This window comes from Pimephales promelas, chromosome 22 (assembly GCF_988280905.1).
Source record: "Pimephales promelas chromosome 22, fPimPro1.hap1.1, whole genome shotgun sequence".
NCBI lineage: Eukaryota > Metazoa > Chordata > Actinopteri > Cypriniformes > Leuciscidae > Pimephales > Pimephales promelas.
Genome location: NC_142790.1, coordinates 19,376,561 through 19,398,341, shown reverse-complemented (window position 1 = coordinate 19,398,341; position 21,781 = coordinate 19,376,561). Strand labels below are relative to the sequence as shown.

Genomic DNA, 21,781 nt, shown 5'->3' with positions numbered 1-21,781 from the left:
AAAAGAACAGCACTTATTTGAAATAGAATTTTTTTGTGACTTTATAAATATAAGTATTAATTTCTTTTTTTTTTTTCTTTTTTTTGCGGACCCCAAATTTTTGAATGGTAAAATTTGAACAGAGATGGTTGTTTAAACTGAGTATGTGCTGTTTAGTGAACACACATTCTTTCTTTTCCTTTGCAGGATAGTTTCTTCAGGTCAATAAAGATTGGCTACACCATTGGACACAGTGTTTCTCTCATTTCTCTCACTACTGCCATTGTAATACTTTGTATATTCAGGTAAGAATTTGTACATTTGTCAACTATGCTAAACATGTAGGTCTGGGTAAGGGGTTATGTTCAGCCGATTATGTTCGTCTACCAAAACAATGTGGTTACACTTTATTTTAAGTTGTCCTTCTTACAATTTAATTATAAATTTAAGTATTGAGTAATATTAATTGTACTTACTAAAGGGTTAGGAATAGGATTTTGGTTAGCTGCATGTAATTATGCACAATTAAAGTTATTAGTATAGTCAATGTAGCTATAGTGCTACAATTTTTTTTTTTTTTTAGATGTATCATGTTTGTAGTACCAATTTTGCTTTAACTAGTTTTAAATAACCTATCCAAAGCAATTATTTCTAGGACAAATTACTTTGTGTCCACCTAACCTTCAAATAAACTGAGAGTGAAATTATTCAATTTGCTTATTTTAACCATCTTCAAATAAATGAAACAGGGTCCAAGAACAATACAAGGAACAACTGCCTGAAATATATTATAAATTTTAGAAATAGTGAGATTTTAAATGTAACATGAAAAACAGTTTTGAAATGTGATTTCAAATTTGAGATAGTTTTTAAAAAAAAAAGTAAAAAAAAACATTTTCAACCTTTTTGTCCCCACATAAAGTTCACACTGAAGGATGACATTTTGATGAAGCTAACAGGATTTAAACACAGAAAACAGTGTTTCATGCATGGTTGAAGCCAACCCTAAATGCACCATGAGGTGTCATGGAGCGAGTCATTGAAGCTGTCGAGGATTAAACAGCGAGCAACATGTTTCCGTTGTGAGACTGCAGTGATTGATCTGGCTCACTAGAGACAGAATGCCCTGCTAATGACAGAAGCTTTCTTCTTACATCTATTTTCCAACACACATTTCATCTAGGCCAAAGAAGACTCTTCACCATCAGAGAATCATTTCAGTGCAGTTCATAAATAAACCCACTAGTGATGCTTTGAACCACAAGCTCGATTTAATTTAAAACCATTTAAAGCACTCAAATCACTTGGGCAAAATTATTTGTGTCTGAATGAAACATTAGATTTGTTGTGGATTAGACTATTAATGAAGCTGTTCTGCTGGATGATTCATTTTTGACATGGCACATTACTGTGACATGCTCAATACAGGAACTGCTATGGATGTATCTTGTTCATAATAAGGTGATCAGATGTCTGAAATGGAAACTAGGGACATTTCCTAGTTCAGTTGTCAAAATACTATCACTTAATTATCAGTATGAATTAACTCCCTGGAGCGCACATACTGTAAACGTCACATCTGGCAAAAAGAATAATAAAAAAAATAAAAAGTCCTTAGCATAAAAACCAGTCTACAGGCTTTCTAGTAAAGTCGTGGAATGTCTTATTTTTTACGTTTTGTTCAAAGTTGTTCACACACTGGGAATAAAAAAAGCGATTAGTGCATAAAAATTATTCAGGGATGCGATTCTTCTGGATTTATATGGAATTCTGGGTTTTTCAGCCTAAAATCATGACCCACATGAATCATGCAGATCAGTGATAAAAATAAAATCGCAGGTGGTGGGGGGTGTAATTTGTTTCAAAATCTTTATATAACAGAATACGTTTACCTGATAATATTAGTTAAAGGCACAGTATGTAGTTTTTTTCGCCACAGAGTCCGCTGTTTCCAACAATAACAAAGGTGTAGGTTTATGACGCAGTGATGAGTTGAATGATGGGACTTACTGTCAAGCTGATGGATCTAATAATGTTTATGGATTAGAGATTGGATTTAAGATTTATTCATCTTTATTAATCTTTGCAAATCGTGAAAAAAAAAGTTGTTCATGACCATTAAATTTAACATCAATCTGTCAACGAACTTAGCTATATATCAGTAAACATACAGCGTTCGTATCTCACGACACTACACCGCCAGTACATACAAAGATAGATCAAAGTGACATTACGTTAACCAACCATTCAGAAACATCCTGTTCGAGCCTTAATTGACAAACTTCTTTACGGCCGCCATCTTGTTCCGGGTCCGACTCCGGTTTAAATTGATACGGTTGTACAGATGTGTCCTCAGAGACTCCCTCTGCCATTCTCTCTCTAAAATATACCCTCAACTGTTGTCAAGGTAACACACCACGTGCGTTGTCTAAACGTCCGCCGAACAGATGGGCGGAGTGAGCGAAGCTCATTATCATTTAAAGGCATATGCACTGAAATGGCGTGCTGAAAACAGAGCTGTTTTTGACCAGGTAAAAATAGTGTTTTCTTACAAATACTAATGAGAATTTTTAAAGAGTTCAGATGCAAAAGCCTCTAAGTGCCATTTGAAATTTTGTTCTAGAATGACCATTTTTATCAAGCTTGTGTATTTAAGTTCAGTAATTTCACTTAAATGACAATTAATAGGTAATCTTCATTGCCATTTAAGTGAAATTACTGAACTTAAATACACAAGCTTGATAAAAATGATAATTTTAGAAGAAAATTTCAAATGGCACTTAGAGGCTTTTGCATCTGAACTCTTCGTATATTACAACGTTTTCATTTAGATCCTAAAGATTCATATTAACTTGTGCAAAAATGGCATTATATGACCCATTTAACCAATCGCACACGTTTCTGTTGAGTTTAGGAGCGTGATGACCAATCAAAAGCGTTCAGCTTTAATATAATTCATAAATGCTTCTAAGGGTACTACAAATAAATTATAGCTGTTACATATATTTCCATGTGTGTCACTCATCACAGTTTCTGGTAGTTCATGCAGTAAATGGCTGATTCAGGTGTTTTAAAAATAAAAAGTGCTTTACACTGGGTCTTAAAAAAAAATCCTGCTTTTTTTCACTCGCACGATCACATCCCTGATTATTATATATAACCCCTTAAATATTCACGACTGTTAGTATGCTCTGGAAACCAATGGGTTATGTTGGTAAGGCTTATTTACAATGCAGGGTGTTTAGAACTTGCTATAAAATGGGGACATTTGTGGGGACAGGACTCCATCTAGTCTGTGTCTGATAAACCTAGCAAGAAGCTGACCTATAAAAATGCACAAGTTCTGCTGTAAACAGTCATAAACGGATACTTTTAGCAACTCACAGCACTGTTATTACAGCGTCAATCCTCCTTGGAGCACCCTGGGGTTACTTGCTTTGCTCAAGGGCACAAATATGATAGTTCACGGCATTCTCGTTCTGATTACCAACCCGAGGTTTAACCACCACAACCCACACTTAATGCTGCTATTCCCATCAGTAATAAGGTTCATGTGTACAAGTATGGCAGAGCAGTAAAGCTGCTCATGTTCAGCTCTGGAGCAAAGTAATCAGTCCTAATCCCATCTCTTAACACTATCTGCACTCGAGCTGCTGGCTTTAGCAGTCTTAACTGAGACTATATCAGTCTGGTGTGGGATTTCAAGGAATGACAGGGGTTGAAGACCTGATCACACCTCAGGTTATTATTGCCAGTTTGAACACTTGCTCCCACTCCATTGAATGACTCAGGTCACACGTTTTCATTGGTTGGTGGAAACACAGTCTGTGGTTTAAATTGTTCGTTTACCAAGAAACACATGGAAAAAAAAAATGTTGTAGGGTCTAAACCTGTCTGTGGTATAATGCAAGGTTATCCTGCAGATGGCCACTCACTAGAGACACAACATGGACCCGTGTGTCTGTAAAAAATCGTGCTGATAGTGTCAGATCACAGCATGTAAAATGAGCAAACCAGAGACATCATGCCTGCGCATGAGTGCTAGGTTAAAGGAAACACACGAATTTGACCTTTAACTTAATGTAAGTTATTGTCAGTTAGAGAGAACTGCAATGTCAAGCAATGAAATACAACTTATATAAAAACCAGGCTTCTTCACTGGTTCACACTTGTCTATACACTGTAAAAACACTGTTTTTGATTTGACTAATCTAAAAGTTGTCCAATGTATTTGGACTAAACCTTTGGTAAAAATGAAAAAGATTTTTAGTGGAGGAACCGTATCAAATATCCAAAATAAGGGATGGATGCTGTAGTGACCTCAAAAGCGAGATTCATTGATTTCAACCTGCTGTAATGTATAATATTTTTGGCCCATCTCAGCAGGCTTTTGCCACAGACACAAAACAATTGGAGTAATCAATAGTAACTTTTCCACACATTGTTTAGAATTCATCTTACTGGACACATAATTGTAACAAATTGAAGCAAGACATCACCAATGAAGCTAGACAAATTGAAATCCAATAGCATAAGTCAAAATCCAGACTAATTTTAGGAAACTCAATATAAACAGACTCTTCAATGATGCAGTTGGTAATCAAAAGAAAGACAGGCAACTCTTTACGATAGGGTTTCATAAACTACTGTTTTACTGTTTAAATCATTCACAAACAACTACATTAGTTAACCTGAACTAATAATACTTCTACTATTGCATTTATTAATAGGGATGCACGACATTATCGGTATCGATGCACGACATTATCGGTATAATATATGATAATATATATATTATCATATATTATCGATATGATCATTTTTAATGTTATCGTTATCGACCCAACAAGAACATTCAGCCGATATCTAAAAGCCAATAAATAATGTATTTCCTTGAGCTGAGGCACTTTAGATGCGCACTGTTCAACATGATGATTTTAAATTGCTTGAAATATGATTGAAATCACTTAAAAAAAGGAAAATCCAGTTAAAGTGCAAAATATGCAGCGCAAGTCTGTCATATCGGCTACACAACATTAAAATAAGAACATCATAATTATGTTTGTATCTTGACTTTTTATGAGGAGACTTTTTTATAATCAAAAATTGTCTAAAAAGTTAGATATCGGCCAATATATCGGGTATCGGCTTTCAAATATAAAGAATTATTGGTATCGGCCAAAATTTTCATATCGGTGCATCCCTATTTATTAATCTTGGGTAATCTCAGGATTTACTAATACATTTAATACTATGTATTATTTTATTAATACTAGTTCAAAAGTTAACGTCGTTATCTGTTAACGTCGCAGTTAATGGTCTGAACTAGTAAAATTTGCATTAACTAACATTAACAAATACAGTAAAAACATATTGTACATGGTTAGTTCATGTTAACAAATGATTCCTTAAAGTGTTACCGAAAGACTTAAGCTTAATAATAAGCTGCTGAAAAACACGTTTACTTTAAGACCTCTTGCGGTGAGATAATGACAAAAGTTTATGGAATTTTTTAAAGGGATGGTATAATACCTTTTTCACGTAAAATAAATCTTTGATGTCCCCAGAGTGTGTATGTGAAGTTTTAGCTCAAAATGCACAGATATTTTTATATAGCATGTTAAAATTGTCACTTTTTGAGGGTGAGCAAAAATGCACCATTTCTGTGTCTGTCCCTTTGCAAATGAGCTGCAGAGGATGGAGCTTCAACAGTTTGTGTTCCTTTACCTCACACAGACATTCACTAAAAAATTCAAACACTTTAGTCTTTTATGTTCAAACCCGAGTCAGACCGAGAAGAAGAAGTGACAACATGTAGAATGCAGGACATTTTTGAATGGTTATTTGATGAACTTATGTAGCTTATGTGTAGTTATCCTCTAGTCATTGATTAGCATATTTTGTCATGATAATCTATTAATTGTGTTTCCGGGGGCGGGGTTTATGTAAATTCTAGGGTTGGTGTTGTCACTAACCCAGGAGGGGTCATTTAAAAGAAAATATCTCCCTTTGCTTTAAACTTTGAGCATTGTAACTTGTAGCAGATGTTGTTTATGTATTTACAGCATGACAGCTTTGTAGATTAGATTTGAGAGCATGACTGTAACATACTATAAAATATGATTTTTTTCTTTGCACCAGAGGCAGAAAGAACCCAGTGTTTAAACAAAGTGTCTGCTGTTTTACATATGTGAGGTATGGACAATATACAGTAAACAAACAAAAAAGATGTTCAGGGTGTTCTGGGATATTAGATTGCATGGACTCTTAAAAGAATATCCTCCCCATAAAATCAATATTATGTCATCGTCTACTCACTCTTGTCTTCCTCCAAACCCATGACTTACTTTGTTCCATAGTGTAGATGCATTGTAGTTAGAATTTGAATCCGCGCGCCATAGCTTCATAATATTAAATACGCAGGCTGGACAATAAATGAGCAGCTATAAAGTTGAATTTTTAATCAGATTTTGTGAATTCCCTTGTTTACGGTAAGTAGAAATGTGTGTGAAATGGACGTTGGACAGCACAATGCAACAAATTACCCATTTAACGAACCCCTTTCAAGGACCAGAAAGCTCAATTAGGATTTCATTTGTAGTGTAATTAGCTGTCATTTTTCCATTATTAGTTCCAAGGATGGGATGTAATTAGGGGGCAGGGGACTTCTCAATCAGGCTTAACGTATTTTAGATTCAGTAAGTGTGGCTGATTGTATTCCTTGTATTCCCTCAGGAAGCTCCACTGCACGCGTAACTACATCCACATGCACCTGTTCGTGTCCTTCATTTTGAAAGCCGTTGCTGTCTTCGTCAAAGATGCGGTGCTGTATGATATCGTTCAAGAGTCTGACAACTGCTCAACTGGCTCTGTAAGTTCATTATTGCACAGTCTGTTTGTTTATTTTCGTATGGATCCCTCAGCAGTCTGTTAGTTTCTATTAGCAAACTGTGTGAGATCCACACGCTGCAAACCAAGTATCCAATCATTGTTAGTAATAATCAGAGTAAATATAGTCTATCCCAGCTTACGTTTACATTTTTTTGATATACTCACGGGTCTCGTGGTGTGTTAACAGAAGTGTCCTGGGCCTCTCGACTGTTATGTCTGCTGCTAAACATCCGTGGGCATAACTTCGCACTCCCTGCTGAATTTATTGCTGTTGGTGACCTCTGTTTGAACCAGCTTGCCAAAATGCTTGTTCTAGTCATTCTGGATGGTGTGTACTCCCACCCACTGTTATTGTTGTAAACCCTCAAGCCAATTCAATTTCACAGATTTTCCTTTCAAAAGTGTAAAATCGCAAGATGTGAGGTGAAGTTTGGGTAATTTTTTACACTGACAGCATAGGGTATTTCTTGTTTGCTAGTTTACACTACTGTGCTGACAAGCCTATTAAACGGTTTGCTAGTGTCAAAAACTAGTGTCTAGTTTAACCCCTTTTTGAGAATGGGGGTTAAAATACACTATTCAAACTTAAATGGTTGTAATTCAAGAATGCTTTGGAATATATACCCATTTGGTCTTGTTTTAAAGAAAACAATCAGCAGATTATTGCTGAAGTGAAAACACTTCAAAAAATGAAAGTATGAAAAAGTTATGGAAGTTTAAATTTACAGTGAATCAAATACTGTACTATATAGTTTTTATTTTATATAAAATCTATATTTTACAAAATATTTTTTACTCTAAAATTACTATAAAATCAAAGCCATAAATCTAACCAAGTAATGTTCCAAATTTGAAGTTGATATCACACAAATTGAAGCTCCCGTGAGATTTTGTTTAGGCGTAGTCCCAAAAATAGCCACCGGGTGCCGTTGAATTTAGTTGTATACATTCTGCCTTAACAAATTAATACATTTCTGTCCAAATATCAATTCTGTCACAAAATTTGGAACCTTGAGACTCAGACCTTTCTGACAATATGTGTTTTGCCAAGATTAGAAAAAGGTTTTGATCCTAAATTATGAAATAGAATGATGCCCAAAAGGGGAGGAGCCTGATAAAATAAGTACCGTTTCTATGGTAACGCAACGTTCAATTATAAAACGGTTTTCACAGGATGAATTCTGAGTTTATAAGCTTTCAAATTATACCTAATTTATGATAACTACTAAAATATGTGATTTAATAAAAAAGGCGATAAAAAAATAATATTGTATTTTAGAGGATAATATATATATATAATAATAATAATTTTTAGAGGATAATATTATACTATATTTTTTTATTTAAAAATACTGGATTATATGTTTTATTATGAACTTTTAGCATAAAAACAGAAGTTTCAATGATTAAAAGTGGGTGCATCGACTTTTTTTGCGGTGCACTCTTGTCATAAATTCATCAATTACTCTTCCTACATAATTTGTAACGCAAAACAGGGGTAGAATATATATTTAGAAGTCTTAGACCTTTCCAACAATAATTTCCAATATAATTTGTCATAATTAGATTAGGATTTAATAGAAATATAGTGACGTAAAATTAGGCATCCCGGTACCAGGACGGTGACAGTTAAGGGGTTAACCAGTAATATTTCCAGAAACTCCACCAGGACCAAAGCTATTTGACTAACCTCACCAGCTAGGTTTTGCTTAAACCAACAACCAACAGAAATTTGTGAAAACAGATAAAAGAGAGGCGGTAACAAAATTAAAACGGAAAAAAAAGTGTTAAAGAACAGTAACAAAATTTAAATTAGATCATCCAAGTAAAACAGCAAACCTAGTAAAAGTAATAAAAAAAGCAGATTAAAGAGTGACAGTGACTAAATTAAAAATTAGACCATGCAAGTAAAACAGCAAAATTATTAATACTTGTATAAAGCAAGTAAAAGAGTGACGGTGACAAAAATAAAACTTGGACCATGCAAGGAAATCAGCAAAAGTAGTAAAGCAAGTAAAAGAGTGTCAAAATGAAAAACATGCCAGTAAAAATAAAAAATAAGCAGGGAAAAGAGTGTCCATGACCAAATTAAAATTACACCATGCAACATTTCATGTAAAACAGCAAAGCTGGTCAAATAAATGTTGCCTCTCTCCACTTAGACCTGCACAAGACCAGCCTAAACCAATCTGGAGCAATTCATGCTGGTTTCAGCTGTTTAGTTTCGAATAAACTGAGTTGAATCAGTTTCACAATATTTAGCATTGCCTTGGCAATCATTATTTCCTGACTGCTACTAATAGTGAAGGACGTTTTGAGATGACTCAGCTGTTAAGTTGACTATTGATTGAATTTGACAAAGGAGCAAAAACCTCTCAATGAAAACGTAGCTCCTTATCACAGTGTGTAGAGTGAAGTGTCCTGCTGTAACACGTGTCCAGTTTTCAGACCTGGTGTCTTTCAATGTCTGCAGTTTGAGCAGAAATATACAATAGATCAAGACTGTTTGGTTTAATACTCTTTCAAACTGACCATATTAGTATTTTAGGGCCAAAAAAAAAAAAATGTATAGCCGTCTCTTGACATTCGGAAAAGCCACATTTTACATCTAAAATTCATAGTGGTCACTGGCTTTCAGTTTCATCTCTCTCTTTTAAAGACTTTCCGCACACAAAATATAACTAATCTACTGAGGAAGAATCAGTGAATATTCACAGCTATGTTATGTGTCAAGCTGCCTTAATAACGTTATTCTCACCCTTAAATAACAGGAGGCCCATGAGGAATGGCAGAATGACTGATTGCCAGAAAGCAGAGTTATGAAAACTATTAGTTGTTGTGGTTTTATGCATGATGCATAATAAATACATTATAAAAATGCAGTTGAGAGGTTCAGCTCAGCAGAAGGTGTTTGTTAGCCATTTGTGTGGTTGAGCCTGCGGCGAAAGCTTTCTATCTATTTCAGGGAGTGCGTGCCCTGAGCAAGAGGTTGCGGCTCTCATAGTAATTTTGGATGATTTGTGTGCATTAGAACTATGAGCTGGATCCATTTGTCCTGCGCTGCCTCATTTTGCAAGCCCAAAAGGAGAAAGCATCATTCAGAGCCTTCTGCTGTCTAAACTGTCGATTGCTTCATCCACCCAATTCTTTTCTTCTGCCTGTAAGGCATGCTCTCTCATTTTGAGTGTTGCAGAGGAAACAGAGTTTAAAATGTGTGAATCTTTCTATAATCTCATGAGCTTTAAAGATGTATTTTTAGAAAGACTGAGAGTTTTATTGTTATGTATAAAACTACATATTTTCAAAATCAAGGTAGGTGTCTGAACCAGACCTGTCAATCTTTTGGACCTGTTTTGTTTTTGGTGCTATAAAACCATGTTTCCAAAATGAAAGTATGTATCTATTTTAAAATAAATAATTAAAATATATACTGGAGAATATTTCAATTGTGGGAAGTTAACTTTTTTAACTTAATAAAAATGCTGCCCAGGACACTTTGGATAGAAAACACCATACACTCTCAGAAAAAAAAGGTACAAAAGCTCACTGGGGCTGTACCTTTTTTTTTTTTTTTACCTAAAAAGTGCATATTGGTACCTTCGTAGCACCTAAAAATGTACATATTAACACTTAAAATTAACACATTAGCACCTAAAATGTACATACTGGTACCTAAAATGTACATATTAGCTCCTAACATGTACATATTAACAACTAAAATATACATGTTAGCACCTAAAATGTACATATTAGCACCTAAAATGGACAAAAGTTTACCTTTTGAAAAGGTACAGCCCCAGTGACCGCTTTCGTACTTTTTTCTGAGAGTACTAATAAAATGATTTTTCTTTAGCTAAGATTTTAAAATGTTTTTGAAACAAGTGTCTTATTCTCACCAAGTCTACATTTATTTGATCAAAAATAAGTAAAGCAGTAATATTGTGAAATAAAATGACCATTTAAAATGTTCTAATTTAAAATATTTTATTTATTCCTGTGATGTCAATGCTTAATTTCCGTGTCACTACTTCAGTATTCAGTGTCACATGATTTTTCAGAAATCATTCTAATATGTTAATTTGATGCTAAAGAAACATTTTCTTATTATAATTATTATTATCAATGTTGAAAACAGTTAATATTTTTGTGGAATACTGTATGTGATACTTTATTTCAGGATTCTTAGATCAATAAAGATTTATTTGAAATAGATATCTTTTGTAGCATTATAAATGACTTTACTGTTACTTCTGACACATTTAATTTGTCCTTGCTGAATAAAAGTGATTTTGTCTTAAAAAAAAAAACATCTTACTCCAAACATTTGAACAATAGTGCAGTTTATGTACATTACATTTAAAGGAAAGAGAAATTAATGAAATTTGAATTTACACACTGTAAAAAAAATATTGTTGAAAAATTAAGTAACCTTAAAATTTTAAGTTGATTGAACTGGAAAAAGTGAGTTAATGCAATGAAGGAGATTAATTTAATCATCAGAAACTCAAAATAATAAGTTATTTCAACTAAATAAATTATTTAAGTCGATTTGACAAAAGAAAAAATGTTGTGATAACAAATCTTGAAAATATTTTTTTTATAGTGCAGCTTAAAAATTCATCAGTTTCTCTCAAAATACATGTAAGAAAGTGGCTGCTGAACTGGGAAAATAATAGAGTAAACTTTATAGTACTTAAGCTATGTGTGTCTGATGTGAACAACACGCGTCTGCAAATTACATTTGAATTGTTATTGCTGCATCCATAGACGGCAGTGTGTGGATGCAGCAATTGGTTGGATACAGCATAAATTGGTTTATTTACCCTATTTACAAACTCCAAATGTATTGTTTTACTAGTAGTAGTACTTAAACCCTTCTGATTATTTAAATGTCTGAAACCTAAATTAAACATTATGTGTTTGAATAACAAGTGCTGAGCTTGTCCATCTTTGGCTCATCGCCGGCCAACGCGTGAAAGCACAGTTTAAATCTCGCAGTTATGTGACGTCACTTATTCTGAATCCCAAATGTTGGACCGTACCACTCAAAAGGTTACCCTTGTTTCCTGATTATTGGTTTATTTACCCTCATTACCCTCGTTTCCTCTCCTATTTATTCTGCATCCAAAATCGCAATCTTCCCCACAATAGACTATAGTGACAAAAAATGCACAAAGTACCCTGATGATCTACTACTTCCGGTGAGTTTCTGAAGTGTGCATATGATGGCAGTGAAGCGACGCTGATAGGTCACTTGATTACGTCCAGATTACATTCTTGCGCACATTCATACTATAAAACATACTTTTTTAGCGGTCGTCAAGTAATTACGTATTCAAAACAAGTACCTACTCGAGAGAGTATGCGATTTCGGATGCAGCCATTGTGTTTGCGGTCCTGACCCAGTTCGTTGTCAATAATCAAAGCATTCGTGTCGTGTCCTGCTCCTTCATCCTTCTGCTCTTGCTCTGCTGGTTTTGTTTTTATTGAAGACTCAGAAGTTAGGAGTCCTTATTAATTCATTCTGCTCATGAGCATGAGGACATGACATTTTCAGCATGATGCTGTATCTTTGCTCTTTTCTTTTTGCCTTCCACCACTTACACCCTCCTGTCTGATTTCATTCCATTGTGTTTGTCTCCCAGTTATTTGTTTATGGTCTTCCTGCAGTCTGCCTGCCATGTCTCGCTGTCCTCATGCAACACACTCTTCTCTACCTCCCACCGGTTCTGCCCAAACAGAACCACTGCTTTCATGAAAGCCTATTAGCAGCGCTTACATTTCTCTGGAAGTGAGAGGAACTCAAAAAAGGGGAGCACTATATGACATAAATAATTATCTACATCGATTAGGGTTTTTGAGAAATGACAAATGTATATGAAGAGTTCAGATGCAAAAGCCTCTAAGTGCCATTTTGAAATTTTGTTCTAGAATGATCATTTTTATCAAGCTTGTGTATTAAAGTTCAGTAATTTCACTTAAATGACAATTAATAGGTAATCTTCATTGCCATTTAAGTGAAATTACTGAACTTAAATATACAAGCTTGATAAAAATGATCATTTTAGAAGAAAATTTCAAATGGCACTTAGAGGCTTTTGCATCTGAACTCTTCATATATTGTTTTCTCTGTGCAAATTTATGTGCAAACTTATCAAAAACCTTTACTTTGACCTTCTTAAATGTGCATTTTAGAAATGTTTACTTCAATCATGTAATGTTTAACTCTGTAAACAGTCAGAAATCGTCTATTAAAATGTCCTTTTTACATACTGTATTGCAAATAGTAAACCAACAATCATATAAATATGGTAAATATCAGGGTGCATCTAAAAGATGAGCACTCAAGGGTGTGAATGACTTTTTTTTTGGTCTGATTTTCAGGTTGGCTGCAAAGCTGTGATTGTCTTTTTCCAGTATTGCATCATGGCAAGCTTCTTCTGGCTTCTAGTGGAAGGTCTGTATCTTCATGCTCTGTTGGCCGTCTCCTTCTTCTCAGAGAGGAAGTACTTCTGGTGGTACATTCTGATTGGTTGGGGTAGGTGTCATAGTATTTATGTCCATCTTTATTAACCTTTTTACTCACCCTTTTGTTAACCTTTGACATACTGAATATGTCAGTAAGCCATATAAAGCGACCTACTGAATTTACACTCTATTTTATCTCGCTGCAGGAGGCCCAGCGGTTTTCATCATGGCTTGGAGCTTTGCCAAGGCTTACTTCAAAGATGTGGGGTATAGATAAACACATCAGTCAAAGGGTTAAATTATTTTATGTAAAAATCAAGAATGTGTACATGACATTTGAATGCCCTTTTTTATTGATTTTTTTCAGATGCTGGGATATAATAGAAAATTCTGACCCATTTTGGTGGATTATCAAAACCCCCATATTAGCTTCAATTCTGGTGAGATGCCCTTTCTCTATATTATATAAAAAAAATAATGTGTTTTATATTTTTGTATTTTTTATATATTTTAAATAGTAGTTATTTCTAGATTGCTTTCTCTTTTGCATATTTGTACTTTTTAAATGCTTTTATTTTTATATATATTTCCACCATATTTTTCATTCTGTTCTTTTATCTTTAATCCTTTTATATTTTTTAATTTATATTTATATATTTTTAGTATATGTTCATTCTTTTTGTAGGTTTAATGCTTTCTCTGTTTTTATTGTTTTATTTTTAATGCTTTTTTTTATATGTTTAAATTATTCAAATAGTTTTTGTATAGGTTTTCTCTTTCTCCTAAAAGAAAAGGCACCTTTTTATGATCTTTATTAAGGCCCTAAAAATCCATGGGTCAATCTGGCTCCACATAATTCATATAATTTTCAGTGTAATAATTATTGAAAGATTTCAGATAAAAAAAAAAAGTATTATATAGATACACATACATCTGTGAGCAAGCTTCTAATAATTAATGTGAAAAAAAAGTTTTCATGTTTATAACCTTGCGCGATATAAAGATTTACTTTAGTGCTGAATGTGTTACACAAACACAGTAACACAAAACCTGTTGTCCTATGAGCCAGGCAATGTTTCCCTCCAGGGATTTGCATTATACATGAAATATCAATAAGGGCTGAAAGGTGTGAAAAATGCTCTTAAAATCCCTTCTTGGCTTTTCTTTTAAGAGATTTAAAGGAAAGAGAGAAGTGCTTGAGAGAGAGAGGTCTGTCAATCGAATCGAATGTTTATGGCGATGTATTTATACTGTCTGGGATTTACTATTTTAGGCTAGAAAACTAAAGCTCTTCTTGTCTTCCTCCTCTCAGACATGCCTATTTCACAGTTATTGCTTGTTTTCTATAGTCAGAAAGCAAAAAGTCTTAATACAGGCCATCTTGTCTACTTAGAGTTAATGTTATCTGTATCGCTGCCATCTTAAGGAGGTAGTTTTGTTTTGTACCTTTCCAAATAGACTTCGTTCCCTGCTTTCTTCGAGACAGTAATAATAAACTCTGTGCTTCGGGACCATTGACTTTATGACCCCTCAGTGGTTTTAGTAATCTTTGCCGAATCATGACATGAAGCAAAATGGCGACACCCACTATTTTGTTATTTTGTTTTTCCACTAACAACAGATGAACTTTATCCTGTTCATTTGTATCATCCGGATACTGCGGCAGAAGATCAACTGTCCTGACATTGGGAGAAATGAATCAAACCAATATTCGTAAGTATCTATATTCAAACAGGTTTTTGCAGGTTTTTTTCATTCTGTCCTTTGTTCTCATTAATCTCCTCACCCTTCTGAGAAGAGCAGCTTGAAATTTAAAGGGGTAAAAAGCGATAGTTCACACAAAATGAAAATTCTGTCATTTTTACTCTCCCTCACATCATTCCAAACTCATTTGACTTCTTTTCTTCTGTGAGACTTGACATCTTGTGAATGTGAATAAGATTCGAGAACTGCAGCAAAGGTGAAAAATGAATAGAGACTTAAATTTCAGCCTTTTCCTCAAAGGTTTAGAATGACTTTGAAATATAACAAATGAGTCATGACTACTTTTACTTTATGTTTATTGTGTTTTTGCATCCCTTTTGAAGCTTGAAAATGAATAAATGATGACCGAATATTCATTTGTGAGTGAACTATCCCTTTAAATGCTGGCCAAGATTGAGTACTGTTCTAGCTTTTAGACTAGCCTGAGCCTGACCTCAGAAACCATCAGAAAACAACAGCTAGTTGGCCACAACTGTCTTGTTGGTTAAGATAGTTATGGGGACATCAGCATCTAAAGCACAACTTCTGCTGTAGATCAGCTATTCTGCTCTTTTTGGACGGGTGAGGAAGGAGGTACATGAGAAGCATTTTAGTTTATGTAATTTTAACACGAGCATAAAATATGGGGATATTTTAGCTGCTCTCTCCAGCAGCGAGTGAGAACCGACTGCACTGCAATCTCATCATCTAAAATGTCAGTGGCTTTCTCCGCCATTGTTCGGATGATTTAATGTCCTTTGTCCTTGAGTAACTGCACTGTGCAGTTCGTACAAAACAAGACGTGGTTCTTAAGCACCTGCAATTTTCTAACCCAGCATCACTAATGTTGTTATTCCAGTAATATGCTTTTTGATATAACCTGGTCGTAATATCATTCTCAGACCCGTGCTGAGTGCAGGTTATGAATGACAACAAAGTATCGCATAATGCTGTTTGTTATGCTCTTTTTTTTTTCTATAGGAGGCTGGCAAAATCCACACTTTTGTTGATTCCACTCTTTGGGATAAACTTCATCATATTCGCTTTCATTCCAGAGAACATAAAAACTGAACTAAGGCTTGTGTTTGACCTCATTCTTGGGTCATTTCAGGTATGTCTGAGGCTTTAATTACTCAAACTATCTTTGAAAAAAAGAAGAAAAAAAGTAGAGCCAAAATATCAATATATAGTCCCAAGTGACAGGAAATGCACTCAGGCTAATGGTAGAACTGTTGTTCAAATGGCAGAATAGTTTAATGATGTCTGGTAGAACCGCTCAGGGGTCCTCAAACAGTCTCCAAAGAGCATCTCGGTCTCACACACTTAAGCTATTGGCTGTTGTTTTAAATTGCATAATTGGGCGTTTGGCTTTTTTACCCTGTGGATGTTTAGAAAATAAACTCTCTGAAAAACACCCTCATTAATTTATTCATTTTAATTTAAGGTCATGGATATTTCCCCCAAATCTCAAGTGATGTATGTTTGTCATTTTCTGCAAATAAATGCTCTAAATGCTCTAACAAAAAAGTTAATTTCACCCAAACACAGTAAAACCAGTAAATAGTAATACCACTGAAACGTCTCGGATGTAACCCTCGTTCCCTGAGTAGGGAATTGGGACGTTCCGTCAGATGACGACGAATGGGGTTTCGTATAGAAAGCCTATCGACTTCGAGTACACAAAACGAGCCAATGGCAAAGAAAATGCCATGGGTCTGGGGAATTTGCATAGCGTATCTCCGCCTTACCTCGTTGGAGAACACTGGGGTGTCCAGTGGCATGTGGAATATTTCAACCCCTGGGGTGGCAAGGTGGCTTGCCAAGGGAAAGGGCTCATCTGAGGAAAATATTGCACTGTATATATAAATATAGATTCTCACATATAATAAAATCTACATTTAAAAACAAATTTAATATTGGGCAAAAACTAAACTAAACTAAAAATAAAAGATAACGGCATGGTAAAATGTTTCCAAGACAGTTTTAAATGTGACCTTCATATACAAAAGAAATAAGCTCTGGACACAAAAAAAAAGTGCCCCAATTAAAGGTTTCTTAGGCAGAACCACCAGAATGACTGGCATGAATTCAAGAAGGATCTGCCCCCCTTAGTTAAATATACTTTTGTCTGCTTCAGGACTCGAACCTATATTTTTAGGCCACAGTCATAGACAGTCTGGTGGGAAATGGGGATCTCTAGACATTTAGCACATTGTCATTCCTGTGTGTAATGCTTTGAATGAACGGCCTTGCAATGCCTACACTGTGACGTAGAAGTAAGTTGCTTTCATTTGTTTTAACAGGGTTTTGTGGTTGCTGTACTCTACTGTTTTCTGAATGGAGAGGTAAGACATATGTACTGTAGATGGATGGAAATGTTTGGTGCATTCATTTACAACTGATCAGAAGCCACTTCCTACACTATATTAAAGTTTATTTCATTTCTAAATAAAAACTAAAAGCTCAAACCCTGGCTTATATCCTGTTAGCCACACATGTTGTAAATAGCTCTAGATGTACTGACAGTGGTGGCCTATTACTTTGATATATGCATTGATGTTCATAGCGTCTTGGGGCTTCTAGCTTGTACAGATTAAATAAAGTTTCACAGGTGCAGGCTCTAGCAACAGGTAAGTTGCATTTTCAGTTGAATTTGGAGAAACCACTTTTGTTTGATTTGTTCATTGCAAACAGCTAACTTTTCACCACACTTTTCAGGTGAAATAAACATTAGAGGCAGTAAAACACCAACACATTTGTAAGAAACCCGCATGCACAATGGAGACAAAAATGATATCGCTTATAGCGCCTCTTGTGTCAGCTAAAAAAAAAAACAATGTATTTCAGTTTTGGCAGGAATGTCGCATACTTCCAGTGAGCCTGTCTTGCAAAAAAAACCAACAACAGCATGTTCAACTCATTTTACTACCTTAATGTGGCTTTTTAATGTAAAACTATAGAGCATGACTAATTTATCCATCACTGGTTTGATAGGATTGGATCTTGCTTGTCTTTCAGGTCCAAGGTGAGATCAAGAGGAAATGGAGACGATGGCACCTTGAAAGATTCCTGGGTCCCGATACCAAATACCAGCACCCATCCATGGGCAGCAACGGCAACAACTTCAGCACGCAGATCTCCATGCTAACCCGCTGTAGCCCCAAGACTCGCCGTGCCTCTGCGTGTCAGGACGAAACCTCCATCACAGTCTAACCAAGCATCTACAATGATGTGGTATCTTCACACCAGAATGAGACTTTCCCACATACAGTATAATTCTTTGGAGGTATGAGCTACTAAACCTACATTTTTTGCTGAATATAGCGCAATTTGATGCCATAGAAGTCAAAGCGAGATTCTTGTGAGTTGTGAACAACTCTATCGGATCCCCTTCTTTAACACATAAATCCTGTAAATAAAGCTGTGGTGATCTTCTGGAGAGCATAGATATTGTAGTTCTAGACCTTTTCCGTCATTTTGTGCCGACTCGGCTCTGCAGGGACACAGATGCAACAGTATCATCAAAAATGAATGATGATACGCTGTAGGAAAAAGAGGTTAGGGATTCTCTACCTGGGCTGCTCTTATATATATTTTGTTTGTGAGGAAAGTAAAAATGAAAAAAAAAAAGAAACAAAAAGGCAACCAAAAGTGGATTGTTGAATATCCAATATATGGAGATACACTGTAGAGACCAAATGTGATGTTTTTTTTTTAAACATGTTCATTTTTTTTTAAACAATGTTTTCAGATCTGTATGTGTGTAGGTACGTTTGGAAGATGAATGCCCTTCTCTGCACTATCATTCCAGATCAGTCATCCCAGCAGTGTCAACATTCAGTGTGCATGCTTATTTTACTGTCAATGTGCCATGTGACATGACGACTTTATGGTCTAACGTCAAATCCTTTTGTGCTAAGAACAAACTCCATTGGGACATCAATGTTCCCACAAGAATGGCCCTGTTGGAGCTTGATAAAACTGTCACGGACATTGCTCATTATTAATCTTGAGGAATAATACACATCGACCAATTCATGCTAACAATGGAAGTGGTATTTAAGTGTCTGCACTATTGCTATTGATGTGGCATCTGTAAATTTACCATCTCCAATGTTACTGTGGCACAAAATCAGGTTCTTTGGTTTCAGTAGCAACTTGCAGTGCTTGTTCAACTAGAAGAATTTTGGTGTTTATGAAAAAGCTAAAAGGGAAATGAAAAAAGCAGGCCGACTTGTCGCACCAATGCTCTTGTCTCACAGTTTTACTCATTGGGATGGACTTGCAGCCAGATCAAGGCCTGTGAAGTCTCGGAAAAGCGACTCAAACTGGGTCAGTGCCACATTTCCAGTGGAGTGTAAAATAATTATGTACAGTTACATCTGATAATATATAAAGGGAATGTACAGTAAATTAATTTTAATGCTACTGGTGGGATGTCTCACAAAAGTTATAGTAAAATTTATGTTAAAGCCTCAAATTACTGCCCAGCATTGTCTGATTATTTCAATTTTTTTTAAGTGTGATTAGCCAGATTACCTCTCATCTTTCACAATAAAGAATGTATATTCTTATAAAAATGTGTTCAAGTTGAATAAAATGTCATTTTTCAATTTATAAAAGAACAAATACCACTTAGTTAGCTGACTTTGTGAATTTTGTGAAGTGCGTATAGGAAAAGGTGCCTATTTTATTCAGTTGCGCTGTACATGCTGTGTCTGGTTTTGGAATGATACACTGTTTGCTGTATTAAATTGGTAAAGCTTAATATGTCAGTGCAAAGCAGAAGAACTGGATGTTGTGTATATTATCTGTGTATATGTGTTGTGAAAGTGAGTAATATTTGTCCATATGGCATGCTATAGAGGCAACAAATGATAAATTCACAAGCAGCATGACCCAAATTCTTTACAGTCATGTGTAAGTGTAACACATAATGAATATTTTTGTATCCACATTTAAACAAGCTTGATACATGTTATATGTATTTTTGTAACATTTGGGACCATTTTGCATTGTTGTCTGCTCACAATAAACAATTTTAAATGAACTTAAGCTGTACATTTGCATTGCAATTTTGTGACAGCATATATTTCTATTATATTTGAAATCAGAAATCAAAATTATTTACTTTACTCACAAATTATTAATCTTGTGGTGAAGAAATAATCTAAAGGTAATTTCTTTTTTCATTTTTTGAGAAAAATGTGTTTTGGTGTTAGAATTTGCTTCAACGCCCTTTCATTCAATGCTTACCAGAAAGCAAAAGCAGAACTGTTCTTCAATATGTTTGGGGTTTGACAGACACTAAGGCTCAGAGGGGACCCTGTGTAGAGTGAAATTTACACAGCAAATAAATAATTTAACTGAATCTCTCTCAGGGAAAAAAGGACTGACACAGGGCATAATCTTAGTTTTGTTAAAAGAAGATGGAAAATGGAAAATATTTGACATGGCATGTAACCCAACCAACAATCGTAATTGTAACAATTTTTTTCAAATTACAGTGGAATATACAGTGGAATATACATGTGGAGGTCGCCCAGAGGGGGAACCATGCACGTGGATGCACCTAGCAGTGCTGGAGGAACTCAGGGCTTGAGGAGGAAGCTCACCTGAGGAAATATTGCACGTATCCAGTCTGTGGAGTGGAATGGCGAGCAAATGAATACACCTGAGCAAGTCCGGTACTAGCTGGTTGTAGCGAGTACATGAGAGGACACAGGCTCCACTCGGAGATTGTAGAATCTGGCGCGTACGTACTGGACAGAGCAGTGCCAAGGCTGGGTCTGCCGCCTCTAGGGGCAGCGCTTGCAGGTTCACCACCTGGTCCCGGAAGGGAGTGGTGGGAACCTTGGGCACATATCCAAGCCGCGGTCTAAGGATCACGTGTGAGTTAGCCAGCCCAAACTCCAGGCAAGCTTTGTCAACCGAGAATGCGTGCAGGTCCCCAACCCTCTTGATGTAGGCCAGTGCAACCAGCAGAGCTGTCTTCATAGACAGTAAATTAATCTCCACTGATTGCAGAGGCTCAAAGGCAACTCTGAGGAAGGCAACCTGATCGGGTTGGGCTTCCCTATGGATTTACCTTCCACTGTATCATGTTAAGCGGCAATAGCGGCAACGTATACTTTGAGGGTGAAGGGGGACAGACTTCGCTCCAACCCATCTTAAAGGAAGGAAGTGTTTCATGGACGACGCTCTAGCGGAAGTGATGATAGCCACCACCGCTGGTGGTAGGGTACTCAAACCCCCCTTATCCCGTCCAGGAGCCACACGTGGAAGTTCCAAAGATCGGGACGAGGGTGCCATAGGGTGCCCCATCCCTAAGAAAGGAGGTCCTTCCTCAGAGGAATTGGCCAAGGAGGCGCTGTCGCGAGAAGTACGAGTTCAGAGAACCAGGTCCGGGTGGTCCAGAGCGGAACAACCAGAATCACCTGCTCCTCGTCCTCCCTGAGGGAGGCAGGTCGGAGTAACTGGTACTCGGGGTGTGCCGTGTTGCCATGCCCACCTCGGGGCTCGGTCGCAAAGCCAGAGCGCCAATCTGAGCGGCGTTGCAACAGCAATGTGCACCAGGAGCCTCTGAAATAACTTCAGTTGAACTCCGCTCTCTCCCCGAATTGTCGCTTTTACCCTGAATTGCTCGTAAGCTGCGCAGATATGGCGACCAAGTCTATTTCCATACTGAGAAAAGAGATCC

General features: G+C 36.1%; 1 protein-coding gene across 2 annotated transcripts in view; it reads left to right on the top strand.

The window, feature by feature from the left end:
- vipr1b (vasoactive intestinal peptide receptor 1b) overlaps positions 1–20,136 on the top strand; it is a 72,287-nt gene extending 52,151 nt beyond the window's left edge. For both annotated transcript variants that reach the window (XM_089125681.1, XM_039666960.2), the window contains exons 5-13: positions 187–284; positions 6,715–6,850; positions 13,255–13,408; positions 13,545–13,605; positions 13,706–13,778; positions 14,960–15,051; positions 16,063–16,192; positions 17,385–17,426; positions 18,100–20,136. In XM_089125681.1, coding sequence (XP_088981807.1) covers positions 187–284; positions 6,715–6,850; positions 13,255–13,408; positions 13,545–13,605; positions 13,706–13,778; positions 14,960–15,051; positions 16,063–16,192; positions 17,385–17,426; positions 18,100–18,294 — 981 coding nt within the window. In that variant the 3' untranslated portion in view covers positions 18,295–20,136. The remainder of the gene's footprint in view (positions 1–186; positions 285–6,714; positions 6,851–13,254; positions 13,409–13,544; positions 13,606–13,705; positions 13,779–14,959; positions 15,052–16,062; positions 16,193–17,384; positions 17,427–18,099) is intronic.
- Positions 20,137–21,781: the final 1,645 nt, after the last annotated feature.